The 25,528-nt window shown below is 44.6% G+C and overlaps 1 protein-coding gene across 2 annotated transcripts in view; it reads left to right on the top strand.

The window, feature by feature from the left end:
- LOC128308986 (failed axon connections) overlaps nucleotides 1–25,235 on the top strand; it is a 49,543-nt gene extending 24,308 nt beyond the window's left edge. The window contains exons 3-6 of one of the 2 annotated variants that reach the window (XM_053045539.1): nucleotides 22,945–23,283; nucleotides 23,733–23,870; nucleotides 23,965–24,161; nucleotides 24,250–25,235. In XM_053045539.1, the coding sequence (XP_052901499.1) occupies nucleotides 22,945–23,283; nucleotides 23,733–23,870; nucleotides 23,965–24,161; nucleotides 24,250–24,427 (852 nt within the window). In that variant the 3' untranslated portion in view covers nucleotides 24,428–25,235. Of the gene's footprint in view, nucleotides 1–22,944; nucleotides 23,284–23,723; nucleotides 23,871–23,964; nucleotides 24,162–24,249 lie in introns of both variants that reach the window. The other variant, XM_053045538.1, reaches the window with a different exon arrangement.
- The last annotated feature ends 293 nt before the right edge of the window (nucleotides 25,236–25,528 follow it).

Genomic DNA, 25,528 nt, shown 5'->3' with positions numbered 1-25,528 from the left:
AATTTATAACGACATCAGCTGGTAAAGCATAATTATCGCTACAAGGCAACAGCTGACAGGCTATATTTGATCCACGGCTTGGATAAATATTTACCCACCACAAACCTTACCGTTTGTTTTCAGTAGCAGCGAAAACAAATTGTGTTTACGCATGGGGTAAAATGTTTGTTAGAGAGTTCTTGGTTGTGTCTGGGTGTCGGTTTTGAGCAATAGTTGTCGTTTTCTTGTTTTTTTTCCCCCCATCTAAGTGCGTGCTTAACACCGGCTTAGCGTGTATTAGATCGAGACACGAATGTGGGTGGTTATGATTATTTTTCGCATGTACGAACGTAGCAAGCGCCAAAATACGAAAACCATATGCGTTTCGATGGCGTGCGTAATCGTTGGAAGTTAGCCCCACCTCAGGTTTTGCAAAAACATGGTTGGATAAAATGATGAAGCAATGATTTGGTAGACCGTTCATTCTTGGTTTGACGGATTTGTGTGATATGATGTGATAATGATTTAGATTATTTTCCTGATTTAATGCGAATGGAATAATATTGAGGGGAGTGTTTATAGAGTTAAGAAAGATCATTTATATGATTGATCTTGGGTAATAATTTTAGATCTATCGTGGATATGTTTGATACGCTTCTGTGGATGAGTCGTGCTCGGCAACAACTACACGAATAATTATATTCGTGGAAATTATGTATTTCCAAACCAATATACTATTTATGGCAACAAGCATCATCAACATCAGTTCTAATGCCAATTGGTAGGGCAAAAACTTCTCGCGGATAATTAACTGTTGTCTGAACAATGTTTCCGTAATTTGAGTGCCCAAAGCAGGAAGGCAGGAATCAGCAGGCTAAGCGTTGAATCGAGACAAGCGTAGATAGCAGCGTGGTTATTTTTAGAAAATCGATACCAATCAAAACTGCAAAAATGTACTGTAATGTTCAAGATACCTCGCGCAAACGACGATCTGCATGGGGAACGGGGTTAGGACAAACCGTGGTGAAGCAAATCTTTCGGGATAAGATTCCAAACTCGCATGAGAAAGAGATTATGTTTAAGTATGTGAGGGCAAGGAGGTTGCAACAGGTAACGATTCATTCCTTTAACCCTGTTACGGAATGTATGATTGGAAAGTGCGTCAGTGTGAAGTGTGGTTTGATAAGTGGAGCCGAACAAAACGGAAAAGGGATAAGGAGGTATAGAGAGGGAGGGCAAGGGCTATGTTGAAACAAAAAGGTTCGCGAGGCGATCATCTTCGTTCGCCCCATGGAAAGATTACGTGTCGAATAATTTGGGGGGAAAGTTAACGATATATATATATATATATGAAGAGAGAGAAAGATAGTATTAATTTTTTGTAGGAGTGGTTGCAATGAAGTTAGGTGTTGATATCGAACTGCGCCGGATGGTGCAGACGGGCGGTAAACTGTGATAAACATTGAATTTTGGTTGCGGTCTCATAATTTCACCGTACCTACCGACTAACGCTCCAGCGCATGTACTGTAGCGTACGCGCGATCCGACACGAATCGAATATTTGCTGCTTCTCACCGTTGCGTGCTGGAGCAGGCGCTGAAACTCTTGTTCCCAACCAGCGTACAACACTGACTCGGCCTGTTTTGTTGGGAAACGCAACTAGCAAGACGACCGTTGGAATGTGTTTTCGTTGCGGGGGGGTATGCGCGTGTCTTGGCGTACGCGGCAGATGGGGCCGAGAGAGTTGGTGAATTTTTGAACGATCGGTCACGTGTTCGATTGAGTCGTCTTTTTTTTAATTTCGAAAAGAAATGCGCCTAACAGCATACCGTTTGGATGGTGCTTGGTTTTGTTTTTTGTGGACGTGCGTGGAAACTTCGGTTCCACTGTCTAACCAAACATCAAAACACCACCAATCGTATCCGTTGCTTCATCGTAAGCCATTGATGAATAGGGCGCAGGTTATGGTGGTGCACTTCTGGTGACGATGGACTTATGGACGGTGCTTTTAGGGCTTTGTCCGAAAATGTAATTACCCATAATTATCGCACCATACGTGGAGTCTTGATAGAGGAACCAAATACTTCAGTGGTATGCTGATTTGAACGGACCAAAAAAACCGTTCAGATACCTGGCGTACCGCGTGTAGAATGGTTAATGAAAGAGGCACAATTGTACGGCTGTGTTTGTTCGTTGATGGGTTCTGTGGAATTGCTTTTACTACTGTGACGCATTCCATTCGTTTAAATGTCAAACTGGGCACTATAATTAGTACCTCCATGTAGCAAAACCCAACACAAATTTAACATAATTCAGAAATTTGGCTTGGTGCCGTGACCAGGATTACGCTCAGCTGCAAAGCATTTTGGACGTACATTGCAATTTAACAAATCCAATTTTTTTGTTCGTTTCACGTTGTGAAAAGTATACAAAAATATAGATGAAATGGAACACATTCCTATTAACGTTGCCAGGTTGGGGAATTTCAATTAAATACCCTCCTGTAAGGTCACGCGCAGTAAGTGCAGTAGGTTAATGATGATGATTTGTGCTTTCATTTCACGTGGTTCGGTATGAAAAATCGGCGTGAGGAATCGATCAGTTCTCGGCTGTGCCCGTGCAACGCGTAGCAGAGGAAGGTAGTAGCTTTTACAAGTCCACTCCCCCAACAAAGTCACCGCCTATTACCAGACCATGATTTTCTCGTTAACCCCCCCCCCCATACATTCGATGGTAGGGTGTGCTCCGTACTGAAGCAGAACGAAATGATTCGATACCAATCAGGTGAATTTACTGGAGCAAATTAGTACAAACCTTTTCACAGGTAGCTATTTAAAGGGGGGACTTTCGAAGTGGTGTTTTTTTTTTAAATAAAACACGTTGCATTTAGTGAAGCTTTAAGAAGAGTTTGGACTACCGAATTCTTCAACCATTTCGTTACTTCAAGCTTCGTACGCTTAAAGCCAAATTCTATGACAAACAATCCAATATTAGCCGAGAAGTGATACCGGTTATCATTTGCCGGCGCAGAATATGGTAGAAACCACCAATCTAATAAGGGTAGCAATAGCAGGACAACGATGCCTTGCGTGTGTGCGTATCGAGGAAATTGAATTTTCCTTGCCCACCATGGCGCCGGCTGCACAACACGCACAGTCTAGTCTCACTTGTACCGGTCCAGCATCCCCCGTGGTGAGCGTGCTGGGAAAGGGTGTGAAGAAACCAACGGTAGGGTGGAAAATGAAAGTGAGAAGCACTGCGTGTGTGTGTGTGTGTGTGGTTATGTGAAGGAGAAGGGCTTTCGTGAATGTAGGCAGGATGTATCAATCTACTGGTTCGCGGAAATTGCCTTTCGTGATCGCATCGAACTCGTCTGCGGTGGGACGGCCTATTGGGTGGTGTAGTGTGGTGCAGATGGCAAAACGTCTTGTTGATCGATCGAGCATCCTGATTAGATTTTTTTTGGGGAGTTACTGTCTGTCGCGCAAGTATTGAAGCGAAATTTGCTTCCCCTTTGGGGCAGTGCCGACGTAAAGGTCAGCAGCTCGATGTCAATATGTTGAGATTTTGCGATGGTCGGAAATGGTGAGATTAACATTCATATCGGAAAGCCGATAGATTGTCACGTTTTCGCGTAAGACAAGATAAAGTAACAATTCGGAAGATGCTGCCTTTGCTGAAGAGCCAAATTTACTGTTGGACGTTGGGGATATTGAGCGAAACTTAGGCTAGAACGAAAAAAGAAACTAACTCATCCTTGGATTTTTGACATGCATCCGAAGGTGAGTGGTGAGTGGCCGAATGTTTGAATTGTGGCCTGCATTGTGTAAATATTTATGCGAGATCCATGTTTAATAAACCATCATCCTGCCCCAGGTCTTTCACGCGCGCGTCACCGACGATATGTCCGACAATGTGTGTCTCGCCTTCAAAATCTAGCGATCTTCGTTCGTGCTCCCTTCAAGCAAACATGGTTCGGGATGGGTTTGGCCCTGCTTACCTTCCCACAGGGCCGTGTACCAGCGAAGGGCAGCAAATGTAAACTATCGTTTCCTTACGGTGATGGACTCACACATATGAAGGTGTAAGCGCGTGTCGCCGCCTCATCCTTCTAATGAGCGTTCGCGTTCCTGAGATTATTACGAGTGAGCTGTATTTGGATGACTGTTTCAGGTCTCCTCCTCCTGCAGTGAGGGCAGAAGCGGCAAACGTTGCTGGCTGCAACTACAAAAGAATGAATGTATCAAACTCGCAGCAAAAGAGTGGAAAATGTTTGTTTATGTAGATGTCCGGCGCAGGGTGCAGCAACTACAAACGCGTCGTCCCTCTCCCCCCTAATGCATCGTGTGGCGGTGCGGGCCACTTCCTTCCTCACGTTCCCGCTCCTTCCGATCGTTGGTTGGTTGGCTTTTTCGTCCGTATTATGTCCCGTTTATGAACGGAACCGTGGAAATGTGAAATTTTCGACGCCTGTGGCCTCATCGGCGACCCCGTGCAAAGCGTCCGATGAAGATTGGCCGTTAACTGACACGGTTGGAGTAAACTATTCCCCACTGCCGAACGGGGTTTACCGCGGCAGTACAATTAGGTAAAGTTTATCTTACGGGCCTGTCTTTGTTCGGGGAGGCATACTCTGCGGAAAGGTGTCAGGACGGGGTGCGTGAGGGGCAGCACATTGAAGAGCACATTAAATTCATCAGTAAAATTGATGGAGGAAAGTGCAAGATATTGTGTTGATGTGTAATTAGCATTAAAATGGCATTTATTGCCGGTTAAGCTAGAGCATCTGACGCATCAAATGTCAAACAAAACGGATGGATATTGGATATGTATTAATTATAAAGCCTATGTTTATATTCTACTGCGGTAGTGTTCGAAGACTCTCCCTATTGAGTACTGTCGAATTTCTGTAATGTGTTTTTTTTTGTTGCAAGTAGTCCTATTGGTCTGGTTTAATTCTCTTGTCGTGACTAACTAAGCAGAGTCTAACATGTCTGTTTATTTTCACTCCTATTCCCAAAAGATTCTTTCTTCAAAAGCTTCATACGTTTCATAGGCAAGGTCTATGTCTGAGATGTCAGCATGGTTGTCATAATTTGAGTCACTCAATTCTTTGGTTAGCTTCTGATATTTGGAACTACCTTAGACAAGCGAAGTGCGTGTCATTAGTTAAGGCATACATGAGTTGGATGCACTTATAGAAGATTTTCAAGAGCCCCAATATGAGAGTTCGATCCAGAACCGAGTAGACTCATAACCATGGAATGTCTTGCGGTGGTCCAAGACCTTGAGAATTTTGAAGGTTCTCGTCCAACTAGAATGTGACGATGGTGATTCACTTTCGGAGTCGTTTGCTAAGATTCATCGAGGTTTCTAACAAATTTTATTATAGGTGGAGTTACTTCATCACTTTGAATTTCCACGAAATTCTATTCTGCCGAATATCTATTCTACGTTGATGACAAGTTGATGACAGGGTATTATCAAGAATATCTTGTGATTTCCCTCTCTCTTTCTCTCTGTACAAACGAGATATTGGGGCAAGTTTCTTTGTTACACTGTTTATTAGAAATTTGTCGAATTATCAGACATTGTCGATCAAGATCTAGATAAAGTTTCGACCTTCGGTGTGTTCTGAAGACAAGTTTTGTGATTTTCAAGATCCCCCGGTTTCTGTTCAAGTATTTCCAATATGCTTCAAAACTCCGTTGGATAGCTGTTTCACGTCCTGCAGGGCGTTCAAGTGGCGTAAAAGTACGTGACGAATCGAATGTATTTGAAGTGCTGGTTGCATATACGGCGCAACTGCACGCATTGGTTTCGCCCAGTGGTGGTGGTTGCAGTTGAAAGAAATTCATTCATAAGTTTTTCCTCGGTTGCTTCCATCGCATTCGTGAAGCGTCACGAAGCATCAGTTTTCAATGTTGTACCGATGTGAGGTTACAGCCGGAAAAAGGTTATTCCTTACACCACCCGTTTGAATGATCTTCACGCCCGTAAACTTCACATGTGACCGAGTTCGATGATCATATCGGGCAAGCCACTATGTATGGAGGGGAAACATCGTCTGGAGAGTTTTATTTAGTCGCTCTCTTTCTTTCTTTCTTTCTCCTGTCATGCTCTCTATCTCACTTTTTTTTTCTGAGTGGGTGCACACTCATAAGTGTTAATGAAAAGTGCATCCACCACTAGCGGCATGTATGCCGTCTGGCCGTTGTGTGCTGTGCAATGTTAAAAGGCCAACAGAAACAGACGACGACCGGGCTATGCTGTGCAGTTTGCTGAATGGTTGCGATCGAGGTTTCGGAAAGTCTTAACGTTACCGGCCTACGCAATGAACAATCAACTGCATTCTTGGAGGTTGATGAAACGGTAGAATATAGTCTCGTGGCAAAGCGATGCAGCGCTGGTGACGGTTGGCCAATGCCATTATTTTCAGCCATTTGTGACCATTCTTGTGACCAGTTGCGGTTTTGTAAAACGGGTTAGCGCGAAATGATGTGGGGGATAAGCTGCTTAATAATTCATTAGCGCAGCAGCAGCAGCAGCAGCAGCAACCTGCTCTAGCGGGACGTCAGAGAGCGTCCGTTTAATGTTGCAGAAGACGCATACGGGGACCGGTGCAGGATATGGCAATAGTTGGTGTATTATGCATCGGTTTATCGCTGTAATTATATTAAATGTGGCGGCAAACGAATTTAATTCGATTCCATGTGCACACATCCTTACGATGTGTGGAATGTCGGCATTGCTTGAAGGTCGAATAATAATTAACCGATTTTCTGCTGCATTTTGATGCTTATATTTTTAAATTAAAAAAAAAAACTAGCAACTAAGTGTAATTATTCTGACTTGGATGTGTCTAGTTGGTAATTTAATTGTTGCATTTGAAAATAATTTTAAATATTTCTCCCCCAGTAGATTACTTATAGCAACATGGAAACATAACAAACTTCAGCATTACGAGTGAAGATATTGATGGATTTAGAAGAAAAAAAACCATGACATTGAGATATTGAGGCTCTAGCAGAATAATAAACGCTCAGTCATCAATCTCGGAAATTAGTAAATGACTGATGATCTCCAGGGAAGATTTCCGCACTCCAACGACACGACGCGCCTAGAAAGTGGACTCTCACCACACACACCGAGCATGATGTGATGGACGAAACAGCCATCCGCATTTTATTTTTCTATTCCCCCTTTTGTACATGAGCATATTTCCACTAATTGCTGTCATTTTCGCCTGCAAATTGCAAATCATCGCATTTTTCGAGGGGTGGAGGAGTAGACCGACCGACCCGGCTCTCTTTATGCACGCCACGGTTATGCGCTTTTTGGGGGCAGACATGATGCGGAGCCGCGGCTTTCGGACATATGCTCACCGGTGGAATCACCGAACGCGAAAACCAAACGCGGCTTGTGTATGTATGTATGCTTATTTCAACTTTCTCCTGTCAACATCAATTTGGCAGCAAGCGCCGGGGCTTTCTTTCTGTGAGTGTGTTTTTTTGTTGTTGTTGTTGTACCCCCTCCCCGATCGGCCGAGAGAGTCCGGGCCGCCCCAGGTTTTGTTGTTCCTTTAATGTTCAATCGGTTATGCTGCAAACGTGTTTCACCACGTGTTGGGTTCCTCATCCTGTGGTAACAAAGCAAAAAAAAATCATTTTCACCAACAGATCGTGTTTGATTTTGATGGTGGTGGTTGCCGTTTGTTGTTTGTCTTCCATTTTTTTTTTCGTTTGAGGCATTACCTTCAGCTTACCACATTCCCACGGTCCGTTCGGAGGAGGAGTTCGGTTAACTAAACACACGTTAGCGGTGGCTGTCTGTTGCGGTGCAGCTGCAGAAGAGGGGGGACGCCAAAGCTTCCCTTTAAACCCGTGTCAAATGATACGACCCCGAAAATAGCGATCACTTAACATTCTGAACCACCATGGCACCCATTGCGATCTCCGTGGTCGTCCGTTGGCTTGGAATTTCATTTCTTTCTGCAGCAATAGGGCGCTGTGTGTGTATCTGTGTTCGAAGGGGGAATTATGGCAGAAAAACGAGGAGATGTACGTGTCAGCAAACAATGCGTACTCCATCATCATGCGTCCCAGCCGCCGTATCATAATCAACTGCATTGGTCCGACGGGTCAGTTGGTAATGTCTTTGTCGCTCCTTCCTATCAATTACCTAATGCTTTATTAATTGAAAGATTAATGGTGGGCCGAGTGGCATTATTGGGCGCGTTTGGTGTTGTTTGGGGGGTGGAGGGAGGATTGGGTTTTTAGGGAGCGTGACCCATTAATGTGTAACGAACAGTTTCGAACCCCGGGACGAACATATTTCTGTTTGGATAGAAATATTTTATGGATACATCAACAGGCGAGCCAAGGAGGGATTGAATTCTGCAGCTGCTTGGAATAGTTTGTAGTTTGCACTCTATGCTCTATGGGAACACATGTACACAAACCATTATGCTCCATTTACGGCGCTTTGGGGCGATTGTCCCGGAAGATCACAATAGTTAATTTTATAGCCATTTGTTTAGTCTTCATGTAGGCTGAATATGGAACCAAAACATATGGGAGAATGGAAAAAAAATCTATAGACAAAGAGACAAAGACGGAAAAAACTGGGTTATTTCAGTGTGTTTCACATAAATTTACTTCAACACTTTTACTCTTACCAATTACTTGCAACGAGCAATTTTATTGATTATTTTTGTTATCCTCTTTCTCTCGTTTCAGGTAAGTTATAAACAGTCTGCAGTAGAAAACAGGTGGTTTTTGCTTGGAGAAAGGAGCCATTTTGTGATAAAGGACGTATTTGCAACATGAAATTTGAAGTTCGTTAACTAAATTCCAATTTTGCAAGGTTTGACATGAACTTTGACTGTTTATTTTTGCTCGTAAAAAGTTTAATTACAATTTCGAAATTAAATTTATAGCCTGTGCCTTTGATGTGGGGTGATTCCGTTCCATGAAGATTTAAGTAAACTCTCCCTAATTGCTGGTACGTCGGTCTAATGATGTACCTTTACGGGGGTCATGCAGTTAGAAACCGCACCGTGTTGTGGTACGCTTAGGAGGGAAATTTGGACGCACACTAACGGTCACTAAATATGCACACAAAGCAAAAAAGCTACTCACTGGATGCGCTACCTAGACCGAGCCGACAAGCCACGCAAATGATTACAGCCCAAACGGAAGCGATTACGAACGCGCGCGCCCGATTATACGGCGGTGGGGCCCACAGTACAGTTCCCTCACACTAACGGATTCACCGATCGCTATAACGGCTGTCTGTCACACATTCCGGACATTCCGGGTCCCGGGTGGAAGGGTTTACCGGCGGGGGCGGAAACTTACAGCACCACAGTACACCACCCCCGGTTGGTGACCGGGGGGTGACCACAGTCCCAACACCGACAGATGTGTGTGCAACAGGTTATTCGATACGTGGAGATGTGTCACTGCTGTTGTTTTTTTTTTGCGATGCTTTTACGCGATAACTTCACGGTTGCGCCGTGTGCCGGAAGTTGATGACAATTAGTCAAAAATAGGCACACCATCCGAGAGGGTGTGAGCGGAATAATGTGGCCTACCGGAAGCGGGAGAGAAAACGAGAAAACCCGTGCGCATAAAAACAATCGAAACACGAGTAGGTGATAAAAAGGTAAAGGAAACAGTGGCCCAATGAGCCCAATGTCGTGTGTGGTTTAAAAGCTGTCAAATACCTGTTGCATAAATGGGCGGTTGATTAGATTCCAATTTAATTTTGAAATGTTTTGAAATTGGTATTGGGACACTTTGGGTAGTACTCTACAGTACATTTCCTTTTTTTTGTCTAAAATTAAGTACCCGTTGATTTGAGGCAATTCCCAAGCAATCCACACTGTCATGCAAAAATGAATCGTAGAGGAAAACGGATGAGTTGACAGACATGTTACAAACGCTTGTCTATTAGGAGAATACTACAGCTAGCCATATACACACAGGTGCAATGCAGGTAGCTTCGTATGTTTTTCTCTTGCAAAACAATAGACTTGCCGAGCGGGCAAGCGACGAACTGTCTGTCCGGTTAGAGCCTGGATGTTTCACCGTATTCCGTCCGTTCGGATGAATTCTCGGTCCTCAGTTGAGACTGGATGGAGCGTATGATAGTGTGTGGTTGAACAAGAGAAGAGAAAAATGAAACAGGTGAGCCGTTGAGTGGGTGTGTAATACTCGAAACGACGCGGGGGACGGTGGTGGCGGTAGTAAAATATGCGATTTGCCACACGCTTATGCAATTAATTTACATACGATAGTGGATGACAAAGCATACCGGCGGCACCATCGCCTCCCCCCAAACCGTGCACCGATTCCCTTCTCTTTCTCCCACTCTTTCTCCTCTTCATGGGCAACCCCGTACCATATCACACACATGGTGTTGGTGCGCTGCATGTTGATGGTGGCGTATTGTGAGTGGCGCAATGTGATTCTGCTGCTGCTGCTGCTGCTGCTGTGGTGCCATTCACTTGATGGAATTATTTTTTTTTGCCATCGCCGATTTGCGAAAGGCACACCGTTTGCGGAAGTGTTTTGCCTCCTGACCGTTCTCTGCTAACGCTAGAAAATGGTTACAACACACACAAACACACACTTACTAGAGGAGGTAAATCAAATGGACGGTCTCACATCACTCACTCACCTGTCTGACTTGTGGACCAGCTAGCTGCGCTGGCTAATGGTTACATTAGTGAGGTATGTGACAAGCGCAGAATATTCTATGTTAAGTGAGCTTCTGAATGTGGACGAGTTGCATGAGAATTAATGTGTGACAGGGGGAGGATGGCTCTCAAGGACTAGTGTTTACTGTCAACGGGTAATTTAATCAGGCTGGGCATTGGAGTAGCTGTACTTCGAATGAAAATGATTTCGAGCTGCTAGGCGAAATTAACATATCATTCTCAAAACAATTTCTTATAAAACTTACATTCATTTTTAATACAAAGGAACCTACACAAATGAAGCTATTAGTTGAAGTTTTGATCAAATTAATGCTGTTTGTAGCAACGCGCAGTTCAACATATTCATATTTTAAAACAATGTGTGCACCCATTTACGATCTTATCGATCAAGAGCGTACCTTACGATCGATCCCATCGGAATGTTTTGTTTACCTCTGGGGGGGTTTCTTTGGAATGCTCGATAAGGTTCCGTTTGATCACGATCTCAACCTACCTCAGCTAGGTTTATTGCATACTTCAGCACATTCCTTTCGACATCACAACAAAGAGAACTGCCCGGGTTTTTTTTTCGAGCAACCCAGTGTAGTGCTTCTTCAAACGGAGAATATTTACAGTACCACCGGACACTCGCATCAGCACTAATTGAAGGTTGTATATCCAATCAAAAGTGAGTTAGATGATCGAGTAGAGTTTATATACAAAGTACTTGATATGAATGGGTTGTAATTTTTATATAACTGTGACAGTGTGATATGTTGAGATCCAGTGACTTGTGCGCTGTGCGTCAAGGAAGAGCAGTTTGCCTCAGAAATAAACAAATGGAAGGTTTCTTCTCACACTAGTTGCGGTTTTTGTGGGTTCTTCGCTAAGCAATGAAGTGGCATTGCTCGAAAGATCAGCTAAAACAGCATTTGTGGTTACAATTCCACAGCTAAGTGGAATTTGCCTCCCTTGCAGGTTAACAAAACAAGAAGGTATTGATCAGCTTCCATCAGAATAATGTTCTAGATCATATCGTATATTGCTGTTGGGAAGAAAAAAAAAATGCACACAACACTGGTTGGAGACGCAAATTGTATCCGATGATGGGAAAAGAATTGGAGGAGTAGTTGTGTGTTATGTTTTTCAAAGATGAGATTGAGGCCTAATATGGTTTGATTTTATTGCGTCGTGTTTTCTAAGAATCTGGTCGATTGATGAGGTTAGCCCGGTACACGTCAGGAAGGAATAGTAAGGGGGTAAGCGATCAGCGATCGGAACATGCATCGACAAGCGATGCAATAATTCATAAAATTGCCCATACCGGGACCGGGACGGGGTATCTGAGCGAGACGGCGCAAGTGTGTGCCCGTACACGACGCGGGGTACGCCGTAAAGAATGCAGTAATCTTATTAAAATGTTTACTTAAACAGTCATCACTGAAATGGTCTATGGTGCGTCAAATGCGGTCGGTCCCAAGCTCTGCCGGGTATTGCAGGAATGTTGGAGAACGCGTATATGCGGCGCAAAGTGCCCGAGTGTGTTTGGGAAGGAAGGGTCGGTTGTCTATGCATATTTCAAACTGCATTTGGTTAGCGCGACGACGATGCAGCCTGCACACACGCAGGCCGCGCGCGCACGTCGGTGAAACTCTGTTCGTCGACGTGTGATGGCTCTTTTCCTGGTGTGACACGAGAAGAAATCGTTCAGCGGAAGCGCGATCGGGGACGGGACGCAGTAGAATCGTCTAGTGTTTGTTTTTATTTCATTTTCACTCGGCATTTCTGTCACGTTGCAGAACGCATAAATTGCGCACCGAAACGACGGTTGGTGGTGAATGGAATATTGGACATTAAATGTAATTGTCATTGGATATTGATGAGGGGCGACCAAGCGGAGACGTTGGAATAATGGTGAAGAAATTTAATTGTTGAATTATTATAAACACATGTTTGGTGCAGGAAATAGGATGACTGAAGTAATCATTATTTTGCTATTTTTAGTGTAAAACTTATCCTATTTTTTTTTTTCATTTTTGACGATTATGACTAAAATCGAAAGCTTTTTACCGTTCTTTACAATCCGTTTTGATGCCATGTTTAAGAGAAAGTAAGCATGGTGGCATCACTGCTGCTTTAGATTTTATCCAAGGGCACTTTGGAAAATTGTTCAATTTAAGCTTGCTGCCGAGCTATCGTGTAATGATCGCAGAAAATAATTTGAAAAAAAATAATTGCTTTTCTTAATATCTCGCCTCGCGTACCACGCATTCATCTTTGGTTTGCCTCTTGGTGCAGTCAAACATCAGTGAAAGTGGCCACAAATTGGGATTTTAAACAATCCTACACGGCAAACCATTTGTACGGCTGCAGAAAGAACTCCCTTCTCAAAACACGTTCCACTGTTTTTTTTCGTCGCATTGTTAGCGCTGGAAAATGGGTGTGAAAAACAATAATGCATTTTCCAAACACACGCTTCCGATAGATCTGTGGCGATCGCGAAACCGGGGACGGCAGCTTCATCTGGTGCGAGCTTTTGGGACAACGTTTGCGTGGTATAGACTTTTGGGTTGCGGTTGAGCGGCTTATGTTTACTACCCGATTTTCCGCCTTTTTTTCGACGCTCTGCCGGTAGCTACCGTGTTGATTTGGTCCGCACCTTCCATGCTACCGTTTGTGGTGTGATTTTTCAATGGTGTTTTGTTTCGTTATTTCTCAAGAGCTGTTTGGTTTGCAAGTACGAGATCTTGGATGATTACTTACACTACAGGATTTTAGAGTTTAATTTGTAAAGTTTAGGTTGCTTTTTTCTTCTTTTAAAGTTGGATTTAAATATGAATAGGGACTTTTGAAATGTTGTCTTAAGGTGAAAAAGATTAGCAAATAGAGTGCAATAGAGCATTCTCCAACGATAAATGATCGATGTGATAGTTAAAAAAGCGTTGTTCAGAATCGATATCAGCATGCAAAATTGTCATACATGTAGGAACGGGTATTAACGAAAATGCAAGTTCCTTTTATTTCATGTGCATCCGACATCGGTCAGTTCCCGAAACAGACTGGCTGACTCCATTATCCTCGCTATCCCACTTCTGACAACCGTGTTGCCAGCTCTCGCCTCAACTGTCACAAGGACAGGGTGATTCATTTCCTACATACATTCTCTAGTATTCGACATTTACATCAACGAATTTTCCACTGTAACTTGAAAATAATTCATAAATTAGTACGAGTTTACCAGGTAAACTCGAAATCCCTGCAAAAAATGAGGTATTTTGGACTTTATAGATTAAATTCATTTTTCAAAGTTTAAGACTACTGAAGGTATTCTACACCTTCAGCCAACGAATCTCGAAAAGCTTGAGTCCTCAAAAAGGTTCCAACTGTATCAACTTAATAGAAAAATCCCTAAAATCATGTTGTTTTCTTAAAATCGTTGAAATTCTAGACACATTGTCAAGAATTCCGAACATAGCGTAGAACAAATCCTTTAATTTTATTAATCCTAGAAGAACGGCGTATTACTAATTCTTTAATTCCTAGTTAATGATATCTGCTTACGCGTTTCCGCGCCCTTAATGCTTCATAAGCTATGATTGGCTAGGCACGGGAGCAAAAGCAAAGCATCTCGGAGGAAAAGAAGGAGGGCGTAGAAAATAGGTGTTAACGAGTGCCGGAGATGTAGCTAATTAATTTTCCGTAGTAATCGCCGTCGCGCTGCCACGTGGCCTAGTGCTGCGCCGCCTGTGCCACAACATGTTTGGGCACCGCAAGTCATCGAATTTCCGAACGGCAGATTTGGAGCACCACCACCACGGATTTCCACGGTGTGGATGCCCCGTACCTTTTTTGCAGCCTGGTTTCGGATTGTATCTAACACCCCTTGGTTTGGTGTGAGCGCCGTAATTGTGGTTTATTATGCGCTGAGCGGGTTCACCTTACTCGCGCGCCTCTTTCGCCATGTCACTGCTTCCCAGCGGGCGAAAGTTATGGTCAGAGTTCGCTTTCATTGTTGGAAAATCGGAAACAGAGCTTTTCACTGCGCTCCTTCCTCTTTCTCTCCCTTTGCCGACTGAAACATCATGGGTTTTCACATTCGGTTGCGTTTTGGGGGCTTCCGCTAGAATAGCTGTGTGTGATCACCAATTGAATTTCGCTGGGAAATTATCGTCTCCGTTATGATTCGGTAGTAATTAGCTTGTGTTCGTTTCGTGTATGTTTGTGTGTGTGGCTGTTATTCGTTTCCTCTCTCGTCTATCTGGACTTTTAAAGTCTTATCGGTTGCGCTTTCGTTGGCCCAAGCATGAAAAGTGGTTTACACGCTTTACGAGGTGAAAAACGGGCTGATTATTGTTCACACAAAATGAAAGCAGCAACGCGATTGACCCAAATAGTGAGCCATCGGAGCCAAAATTTGTGCCAGTGATACAAAAAAGCTCCGATTTCGAATCGCAAAAGCCGAAAGCTTTGCTTTGAAGTGCTTTATTGTTGGGAATGATTATTTTGAAGCGAATGCAGTAAATATGTTTGAAACAATTCCAAAGAATAGTTTAGAGTGTGAAAATGTAATTGCTGGGCGAAAAACCTCAAAATTCTAATGACAATTCATGGCATTAATTGTAAACCTGATTTCCAACGCTATGTTCATGTTTACCTTCTAATTATTCTAATGAGAATGTTCTGAGGTTAATGGGCAAACAGCAGAGATATGCGTATTCATGCCGAAGCAGAATAGCGTAAGCCATGAGCTGAATGATTCATTAGACATGATAACATGATTAGCATTTGCCGAACTGTTTTGTGTGTCTCTCCATCCTCCCAAATCGCTCACTTTGAAGCGGTTAAAATGAAGCGTACCCTTGATGTTAATATGGGGCAGGAGAACTCTGGCACAACAATTCTCCCTCGCTTCCTAACCCCCCCCCCCCCCCCCCCCCCTATCAAAAAAAAAATGACGCTCCCAGGATCAGGATGAGCAGAAAGAAGGGATGCAGTTGAACGGAGCTTGAACAAATATTGACCCTTTTCCAGTGTACACCCGGTGCGGGGCCCGTCAACACATCACGGACTTTCGCCTCGTTGGAGTGAACGGCAAACAGTAATCCACACCCATTCGTCCCGCGGGTGGAGATGTGGGTGGGGCGAGGGAAGGGCAATCCGTGTCTTGAAGGCGCCATCCAACGACACTCATCCAATAATGTTGTTCCGGGGGGTATGTGTGTTTTTTTTGGGGTACTTTGGGTCAAACCAAGCCGCGGCGGCGGCTGGGGTTCTACCATGATGGCGAATGCGGCCGTGCACGATCAATCGGGATGGACCGACACGGGTGAAGTGTTTTGCCAGAGTAAACAAACCTAACCTCACTTTTGAGTGCTTCTGATGAGCGCCTCAGCGCCGAGTGGGTTGAGAGATGTGCGTGTTTTTTTGTTGTTAATGGAATTCGCCTTGGTCCCTTTTGGATACTGGAGATATATTTTGTCTAAGATTGAATCATTAAATGTTTGTCCCCTTTTACTCGTAAATTTATCAAGAGTGTGAAAGAGATATGAGCTGTTGTAGAAAGTGAGTTCTGAAATTTTTCGTTATATTTATTTTTAGTAAAATTAATCTATCATTATGATATTTTTTTTTTTTGAAGAAAAGAAAAGATAAGACTCTCCCAAGAATAGTTCTTTAATGCAAGAGGAACGCATGCCGGTAACAGGGTATAGTTTCTCAATTACTTTGCAGATTTCGAGATTTCGAGATTCGAGAAAATTGCTCAAGTACCCTGCAGCAGGATGTTGTACTTCAATCATACCTTTAACCGCCTGAATGTATGCAATACGCTATCATAGTCACTCAAAAATAATGATGGCGCTGTGAACCACTGGTGAAAAGGCATCCCCCCCAGTTCATTGACTTTAGCGTTTTGATTCATACAACCGGTGCGCGATTGCGATGGAGAGAGCGATCTTCAAAACAAAAAAACGAAAAAATAGAAAAAAACATTATACTTTTGTATCTCTTGACATAATAATAAAAAAGGATGGCCAAGGGAGATGTTATGCTGCAGCGGACGCGTTCCGGCGTCGGGCAAACCATTGAACGCCGGTGCAGAAAAACAGAAGCGAAAGGAGGAGATCTCGACGATAGTTGGAGTGTTTTTTTTGGGATAGAAAGGGGCGAAAGGAAAGGTACATCAAGACCCGAAAATATGTTTTCGACCGATGGACAGGTTTTTCGGTATCTCTTTCGACAGGGATCGTGTCCAGCATGGGGTGGTTCTTTGGCCGGTTTTTGTCGACACATTCCAGCAAACGAAAGTGGAATGTGGTGCCTCGATCGATGAGACTTTCAGTAAAGCTTAGGCATATATTCTCCCTTTCTACGGATGATGAAATCTTTATCGCCGACCATCATCATCGGTGGTCGATGACCACGAAACACACAGACACGCGGAAGGATGTGTAGGATGTTGGTGTTTGCTGTGACACGCATTACGTGAGTTGATTAAAGTTATCTAATCCATCGTGGGGAGTGTATCTTCCGAATCCGTATCTCATTTTTGCATGCGTTTGCTATGTGTTTCAGGTTTTCTTGTGCGTGTTGCAACTAGTTCCAACAGTCTTTGAAGAAATGGACGACACGTCATGCATTCGCTGGAATTCAGATGGAATCAGGCGTAAGAAAATTCCATTCATTGCGGCGCAGGTTTTCTTTCGCACCACACCACCACCAGCAGCTGGAGCACAATCCACAAGGAGGAGCTGGAAGGACGTTGGCTGGAAGTGAAACCAGAAAGGAAACAACAACAACCTTCATTTTCGTTCGTGCTCGCGTGCTGCCGTATTTATGCTCGGAGCGAACGTGCGAGTCTTTATGTTTCTAATTATGCGCCGTTGCCTTGGCGTTTGGTCGCGCGTTAGAGGCGACGCCTAAGCGACAATAATGAGTCGCCGCGGTGTGTTGCTTTCCGCACACGACACGGCTCTTTTGCTCATTAAACAACTTTCGGTGGGCGGTGGTGCGGTGATGATGATGGTGTGCGCCTTCAATTATGCAAATCATCGCCCCCCAGTCAGTGGGACCGTTTAGCCGACTTGTTGAAGGCACAGAATGCGGAAGAGACCATCGGGCATCGAGATGGTGACCTCGTCGGCCACACTAGGCCTCGTAACCTTACCGGTGCGCTGATTTCCGATGCCACGCGCAATCAGTTCCGATCTGTGTTCCGAATCTTTTGGGGGTGGCTAGCCCGGCATCGATGATTCTAGTGCGAGTGTTATGTATACCGCCGGGACGACATTCCTCGGCGAGAGAGGGCTCGTGTTTTGAATGCATCATTCCGGCGTAGATTATCCTCGCCCGTAATCATCATCAACGTGAGCTCCCCACCCGCAACGGGGAGATGAAACGATCGGCAACGGTGTTGTGTGTTGCTGTCGTCACGGCACTACACACGGTGAACCGTTTTCTCGCCGCGCCGGAACTGGAATGACCGGTTTCCGTGTGTCAAGGCTGCGTTGGGCACGGTGCGAATTCCTTTCGATATGATGATGATGTTGATGATGGTTTCCTTACACCGATTAGATAACACCGAAGCGTTACCACGGGGGGTGGTTTAGTATTTACATTCCAGCGAGCAAAAGAAGGGACACTCCTTGTGACAATGATCCAACATATACACCCGATGTGCATGTGTACGAAAGTTTTGTTTGTCGCTTGACGGGGGAGACGCGCGCGTGTGTGCAGTTTGTTTGCATCGATAATGAACTGTGCGCGTCTTTATCGAGGTGACAATGATTCAATTAGCATTTTAATGCACCCAGCACAACGGTGGGCAACTCCCCAGTGCTCGATCGGAGCAATCAGTGAGAGCGAGCGGGCGTGTAGTAGCGCCATCTGCAGGAGCAGCGCCGTAGCAGCCCTCACTGTTGCTTTATTACGGTGAAGTAGTTATGCATGCACGATAGCAATAGGAAGTCGCGAAGAGTGTCGCGTAAGAAAACGTTAAATAAACGCTTTGGAGTACCGCTTAAGCGGACAGGGACGGACGGGGCTGCGGGGGACGAGGGTGGTTGGGGGTACCCGTTGGGTGTGGTCTGTGGCGGCGAGAAGCGATAAATTAATTGAATCGTTCGCATTCCAACGAGTTCACCATGTCTAATTGAAGAAATGTGTGGAGAAAATGAAGCATAAACTATGTGCCATATCTAGCTCTGCTTTGCCATGTTTGTGCATTGGGAAATTGGAAGTTATTCCAGTGTTGTCCGTTTGACGTTTGAAGAAATGGGTATGAAAGGTGCTCATAGAAATAGTAACATCTACATCTATATGAGTTTTGGTCTCTATATTCGCTTTTAAGCATTTAGGGTACAGTACAGGCAGTCCCCGAGATACGCTATTATAGCGGACCGCTATAACCGGGGGAAAATCCGCGTATCTCGAATTTCTGCGTAAGTCGAATCCTGGTGCAATTTCGTTTATACTTCAAAGTCACAGAGACGACTTCCTTCTCGGCATTTAATTTATGCAACGAATCAGGCGATTTTAAGAAAGAATACATTAAAATAAGTTAGAAAGAAATGTTTTATGTGACAAAAAAAGGTATTTTCGACCAATTTTCATCCTTTTGCTTAGATTTTGTGCTATAAACTAGCTCAGCTGTCAAATTTCCAAACACTGCGTATCTCCGAATCCGCGTATAAGAGGAACCGCGTATCTCGGGGACTGCCTGTATTTCCCTTAGAATGCAAATATTAGTAAGGTTTGACGACTTTTAAATATTAAACAGTTGTTATGACCTTCCTGTAATAAAAAAGTAAGGTAATTATAAATGACTCGCCTTTATACAGATTTGTATAGCTTTTATTGGGCTCCAACAATTTTAAGATAGGTTGTAATAACATAAATATTTGGGAAATAGCGTTTGGCCTGCAACTGATGAGATCAAGCTGAAATGCAGGCGAAAGACAAATGACTTCTATTTCATCAAAAAATGTTAAAAACAAACGCAATCTTTTGGATCTGCTAATGCTCCTTCATTCCTTTTGCATGATACGCTTGGTAACTTCTTGCTTATTTATTTTGTTTTCCAACTCTTGCTCTAATAAACCAATGCTCGGTTCACCGTGCAAATGGATGCAGCATTTAAGTAAGCTTATTACATTATGTCAGCACGGCCAGGTGGTTCGGACAAACATTTTTACCAGCTGGAGGGAAATCTTATTTGCGTCCGGTTGTGTCTTGGCCATATTAATCCCTAAACGCTAGCACGTACTGAGAAGATCCCAAAGGCCCCCTAAGGGTGGGTAGTAGGGCGACGTGAGTCTGTACTCAGCCAAAAAAAAATAAAGCTTCCATTATTTGCATTGGGCCAAAGAGAGAGAGAGAGAGAGAGAGAGAGTACGAGAGATAGTGTGGGGAGAAGAAAGAAGCGCATGAAAGATTCAAACCGCGCGCAACAGTGTCAAGAAAAATCTGTCTCAAGCAATAAAGGTGGCCGGAAAAAATGGCCACAAGAAATGGGCCACCGTGTGGAATGTGAAAGGGAAGGGTGTGGATAAAGTTCTCGACCAATCACATCCCGGAGAAATGCCGCCCATCTCACACACAATCCTCCAAGGCAAGGGAATTCTTCGTAGGGACCGTGTTTTTTTGGTTGATGAGGGAAAATCCGGAAAACCCGACTACTCTGACTCCCTTTCTCCCTTATTGCAGTTGCCATTTAAACGAAAAAAAAAACCATACCTGAAGCTTCTTCCAGACTTAACCTGCGAATGGTGGGCGAACAAATAGCAGAAATGATGGTACGCAAGATTGGAAATGGAAAGCGTTACCACATTCCTTTTGATGTTCGGGTGGGGGGGTTGGGGGGGGGGGGGGGGGCTTTTTTTCGAGAACAAACGCCCCGTCTCGAAACCAGCTTTATGCCATCGAAAAACCCATTTGCCTTTATCCGGTTTTCCCTCGTGTTTTTTGCACGCTGACGAGAATTTTCCTCTCGCCGCAAATGGGGAAGCGAAAATGCGTGCGTGCGTGTGTTGGAAAGGCGTTTTTCAACCAGTCGGCGTCCTTAAACCGGTCTCCTGGCACTCATTTTCTCACTCACAAACACCTCTACAGATGCACGCTACGGTTGTAATCGTTATCCTTTTTTGGCGTCTATTGCGTCTCCATCGCGTGCCCCTCCAGCCGTTCCTTTACTTCCGTCCGTTTATTTCCACCTCTAGCAGTGGGAGGACCGTACGGTTTGAAATCGGTGCCACTGTTGCTAAGCACCACTACCAGCGCAGACGTTCATCCCCTGGCTGTTTTGAGAAGGGCGTGAGATATAGTGGCAAATGCGCGCGCTCCCTGTGAACGGTGTCCCGTAGGGATAGGCCGATCAATAATAATGTGTGTCCACGCGCGCGCCTTCCCTTTTTTGGGTTGGTGAGTGCCCGCGTGTACGGGGATGTACGGCAAAACCCGGCAAACGCTGGCCGCATCTGGGTTGGTATGTGTATGTGTATGATGGTGCTGTGCTGATAAGAAAAATTGAGAGCAAAAGACCTGGTGTGCTGGTGGTAGTGTGCCTCCTGTGTCCGTTAGCACGGTAAAAGGATATTCGTCGGGCCGCTGTGAGTGTACTCGCGAAGAACACTCGTGGAACTCGCTCTCGGTGCTAGAGTGAGAAAGCCGCTGGAAAAAGGGAGATGAAAATAGGACGCTTTAATTCCACTCTCTTGGTGGACGCTGGTGCACGCTGAATTTTGCACATGGCGCAGCTATTTGTATGCCGGAAAAAACGGCCACGCCAAACGTGGGGGGGTTCCTACAACCCGCCGTTTGCTTCTTTACCTTTTGCTTCTTCTAACTTGCAGCAAATTTTCCGCCCATTCGCGTACATTACACATGTACACTACAAAGTGCAATTAGCAGACTAGCGGGGTTCGCCTCTTTGGGCTCACATTTTCTGCAAAACCACTTTAATATACTTTCAAGCGTAAAGCGAATGCCTCAATTAAATTAATAGCAGTAAAAAAAGGCTTTATTCCTGTGACCCGTAAGCGTCCGGCACCAGTGGAGAAGGGCGTGTGTGTGGTGGGCGACACGATCCCGTGGTGTCTGCTCGCACTACCACCATCAGGACACAAAGCAAATCGGTGGAGGATAAAATTAGATTTCAGGGGAAAGTAAACGAGCCGTAGCCGGCTATATACCCCGGCCGGCGTGGCCCCCTTTTGCGTTAGGAGAGAACGCAACCACAATCTGCTCCAACAGAAGGACACAGGATGCGAACAGGGCAAGAGGGAGGCCCGTGGAAAGTGTGGATAGCTTGTTTGTCTCTTCTCCTTTCGTTCGGTGCCGTGACCAGGAACAATCGGCGTTTGCGCGCGCAATAAGCCGCCGACCACATCGACGGTCTGCGGCGTGACGAGCGAGATGTTAGCAGGAGGAAGGCGCCGCGGATGTGGCCAGCGGCGATGTCTGTGGGGCGAAACCAAAGGGACTGCTGCAACTGTGTTAGTGTGACAGGACGCCATTCGGTCCGGTCCGCCGGGACGGAAGGGGAGAAACTTTGATTTGAGGCGTGCGGTCGGTCCAGATTTTCTTCCCCGATGGGGGAATTTTTTCCTGTTTCAATTCACGAGGTAAAGCTTTACCTCCCCTCCCCTCTGTCACGTTTCGGCTTTTGCAAATTTAACATCACTAAAGGCACCGCGCTCGTTTGGGTGTGACGATGGGTGTTTTTTGTTGTTGTCTGAAAGGATACATGCGTATAAATCATTTATTTCCAGCATTAATGGTTTTAATGTACGGCAAAATGGGGTTGAAATTTATCGTGGCGAACTCGTCGAAACCATTCGCGAATTGAACGCATTTGACATGTTTTTCGTTGTTCGACCTAATGGCCGCCTTGGGCTGTGGCTGTGTTTTTGTGGGATCCATTAGCAGCAGTATGGCGGACATTCGAATGTGCGCAAAATATAGGCCATCCGATGGTGTTTTAACGGTCACTGAATATGTGCAAACCAGCACTGGTACGCGATTTGTCTTAAGTTTTTATGCAGTTTTTTTACCTCTAGATTTAACAAATAATTGTAAAACTGTTGCTAATGATAGGCACAATCTTATTGATCACAAAAATATCCTTTTTAATAAAATGTTAATGTCCACCTCCATCTCCAGTAAAGGCATCCTTACCAATTACAGGCTCCCATTTAAAATCAAACAAGAACTCGTTACTAATAAGCATCGTTTTTCGATATTTTTTCTCTCTTTGCCCCAAAACGCAGAACATTGACCATAAGCTGAAGCTGCGCTCGAAGAAGGGACAGCTGCCTTTCGTCGAAGTCAATGGCGAGGAAATCGCAGACTCGACCATCATCATGCAGGAGCTGGCGACACGCTACGACAAGGACCTGGACGCCGCCCTGACCCAGGAGCAGCGCAACATTGCTCACGCGATGATCTCGATGCTGGAGAACCATCTCGTCTGGGTGGTGCTGTCGTGGCGCAGCAAGAACACCGAACAGATGCTTAAGGGCTACAAAATAAACCTCCAGCACGCACTCGGAAGCCGTCTGCCGAACGCGCTGCTGAACTTCTTCTTCAAGTTCCAGTTCAGCCGCAAGGTAAGCATGAGTTTATGAACTGCTCGATCACGGTTCTTTCCTATGTGTTTAGTGTGTGTGGTTTGTTGTCTGTGCACCCATCCTCTTCGTTCATACTTTGCGTGACCGCTCACATCACAAACTCACGAAACATATCACGTTGAAGCTCACCGCGTAGAAGCTCCTAGTGGGGCGTTTGATCAGTCTGCATGATTTGGAAGGCTTTACGTACCTGCATGAACAATCAACAACTCCTTGCTTGCACTCGTATCATATCGTATCCTTCCAGTGCGATTAGCCTGTTTATTTCGGAGCCTTGGATTTAAGGTGGGAAATAGCAGGAGAGTGTTGAATCAGCATACAGAACTTAACAGCCCCGAGCTACATTCATCTAAAACCATACCGTCATGTAGTGTGCACCCGTTTGTTAATCGGAACCATCCGTCCTCTAACGTCTCTAGTGTTTCCAGGGTGCTAAAAAGGTGAAAGCTCAAGGCCTGGGTGTCCACAAGCCCGAGGAGATCGAGGAGTTCGGTCGCAAGGATCTGAAGGTGCTGTCTGAGCTGCTGGCCGATAAGCCGTTCTTCTTCGGTGACGAACCCACCACGGTATGTATCGGCAGAGGAGTTGAATAGCCACGGCGTGGAAGAATCTTCGAGAATCTCGTCTAATGTATACCTTGTTAAACGCGCACTATTTCAGCTGGATTGTGTTGCCTTCTCCGTTTTGGCACAAATCCACTTCATCCTGGACGAAGTCAAGTACGGTCTGAAGGAGTTCATGACGGAGAACTGCCCGAATCTGGTGGGTCATGTTTCGCGGATCAAGGAACGTTGCTTCCCGGATTGGGAAGATATTTGCACCAAGCTGGATCTGAACGCACACATCCCGAAACCAGAGTAAGTGGAGACACCGTATGACATCGAACTGCGATGTGTTCGATAATCTTCAAAGAAAATCTTACTCAATCTCATCTCATGCTTTTAGACCTGAAACCAAGGAAAACAAGGAAGGTGCTGACACGGAAAAAACCGCCGAACAGGACAAGAACGAGTCGGAAAAGGAACTCGAGAAGGACAACTCGAACGAGAAGTCCGAAAAGAAGGAAGAGCCGGAGAAGGTGGTGGAAGAAAATAAAGAAAAAGAGGAGGCAGCCGCCAAATAAGGTGTGGGTTTATCGCAATTGACCCGGTTCGGCCGCCATGTGCAGCAGCAAAAGAAGCATGATGCTTTTTACACTATTCTACTGAAGTCGTCAACTGCCAAATAATCAGTGTGACGTGCCCGAAACATCCACCAGCGTCTCCTCTCGCCGAGGAGAAGCCGATCAAATTCCACCTACTCTTTATGCAAGGATATATTATTTTGTAGAAAATGGAAAATTCTTACCGAAATACACAAACACACACACGTTGCGACGTTTTACAGCCTGCCATCAGCGTTATACAGCGGGTGGTACAGAGAGTGAACGGTTTAGTTTCTCTCTTTATGTGTAACGTGCAGTGAAATCGAGTTTAGGTTTTTCTTTGTCAATTGTTTATTTGATTTTTGGCGTTTTTGTCCTTTTTTCATTTTATATAAAACTGTTTTGTCTCGATGTGTTGGATAGTTTCTCACCGCATGCATATAAATTTCCTCATGAAACTTCACCTTTTTACCGGGATAGCATAAAGAGATGGAGGAGTATATTAATTGAATATTATATAGAAAAGATAAAATTAAACAAAATCAGAAAAGCAGAAAGATTAATACGACATAAGTATGCGGAACGGGATGTGAAGACCAAAATGCAAACGGTATCGCATCGCAGCATGAGAGCATGACGGGGGAGGAAATAAAGGCAATCCAATGTGGATGTGCTGTTTAGAAGAGAATGTGCCAGCATGATAATGAAAACCACAGGTATGAAAATGAAGAAAAAAAAACGCAGTAGAAAAGCAACATAAGAGATAAACAGGAAGATAGAGAAGGAAGCGGAGCGAAAGGATAGAATAAAACGTGGAAAACTGGAGTTCAGACATGACAAAACGAAGCGAAGGAAGCAGAAAAGCAGCAGCGTTTGCGAAATTGGAAAACCCGTAAACGGAAATGGCCACTGCCGAGTAGTGTTTTGCGTTTCGCGCGCGCGCGTATGTTGCCTCCTTCCCGGCAAAACAAAACAAAACAAAAAGAAAATAAAAAAAAAATAAATAGAAATTACTCGTATTAAGTAAAAAACGGAAAATTAAAGCAAAAAAACAAACAAACACGCTAAAAAAAGGATGAA

This window comes from Anopheles moucheti, chromosome 2 (genome assembly GCF_943734755.1).
Source record: "Anopheles moucheti chromosome 2, idAnoMoucSN_F20_07, whole genome shotgun sequence".
Lineage (NCBI taxonomy): Eukaryota > Metazoa > Arthropoda > Insecta > Diptera > Culicidae > Anopheles > Anopheles moucheti.
This window is presented reverse-complemented; position numbering and strand designations above follow the sequence as displayed.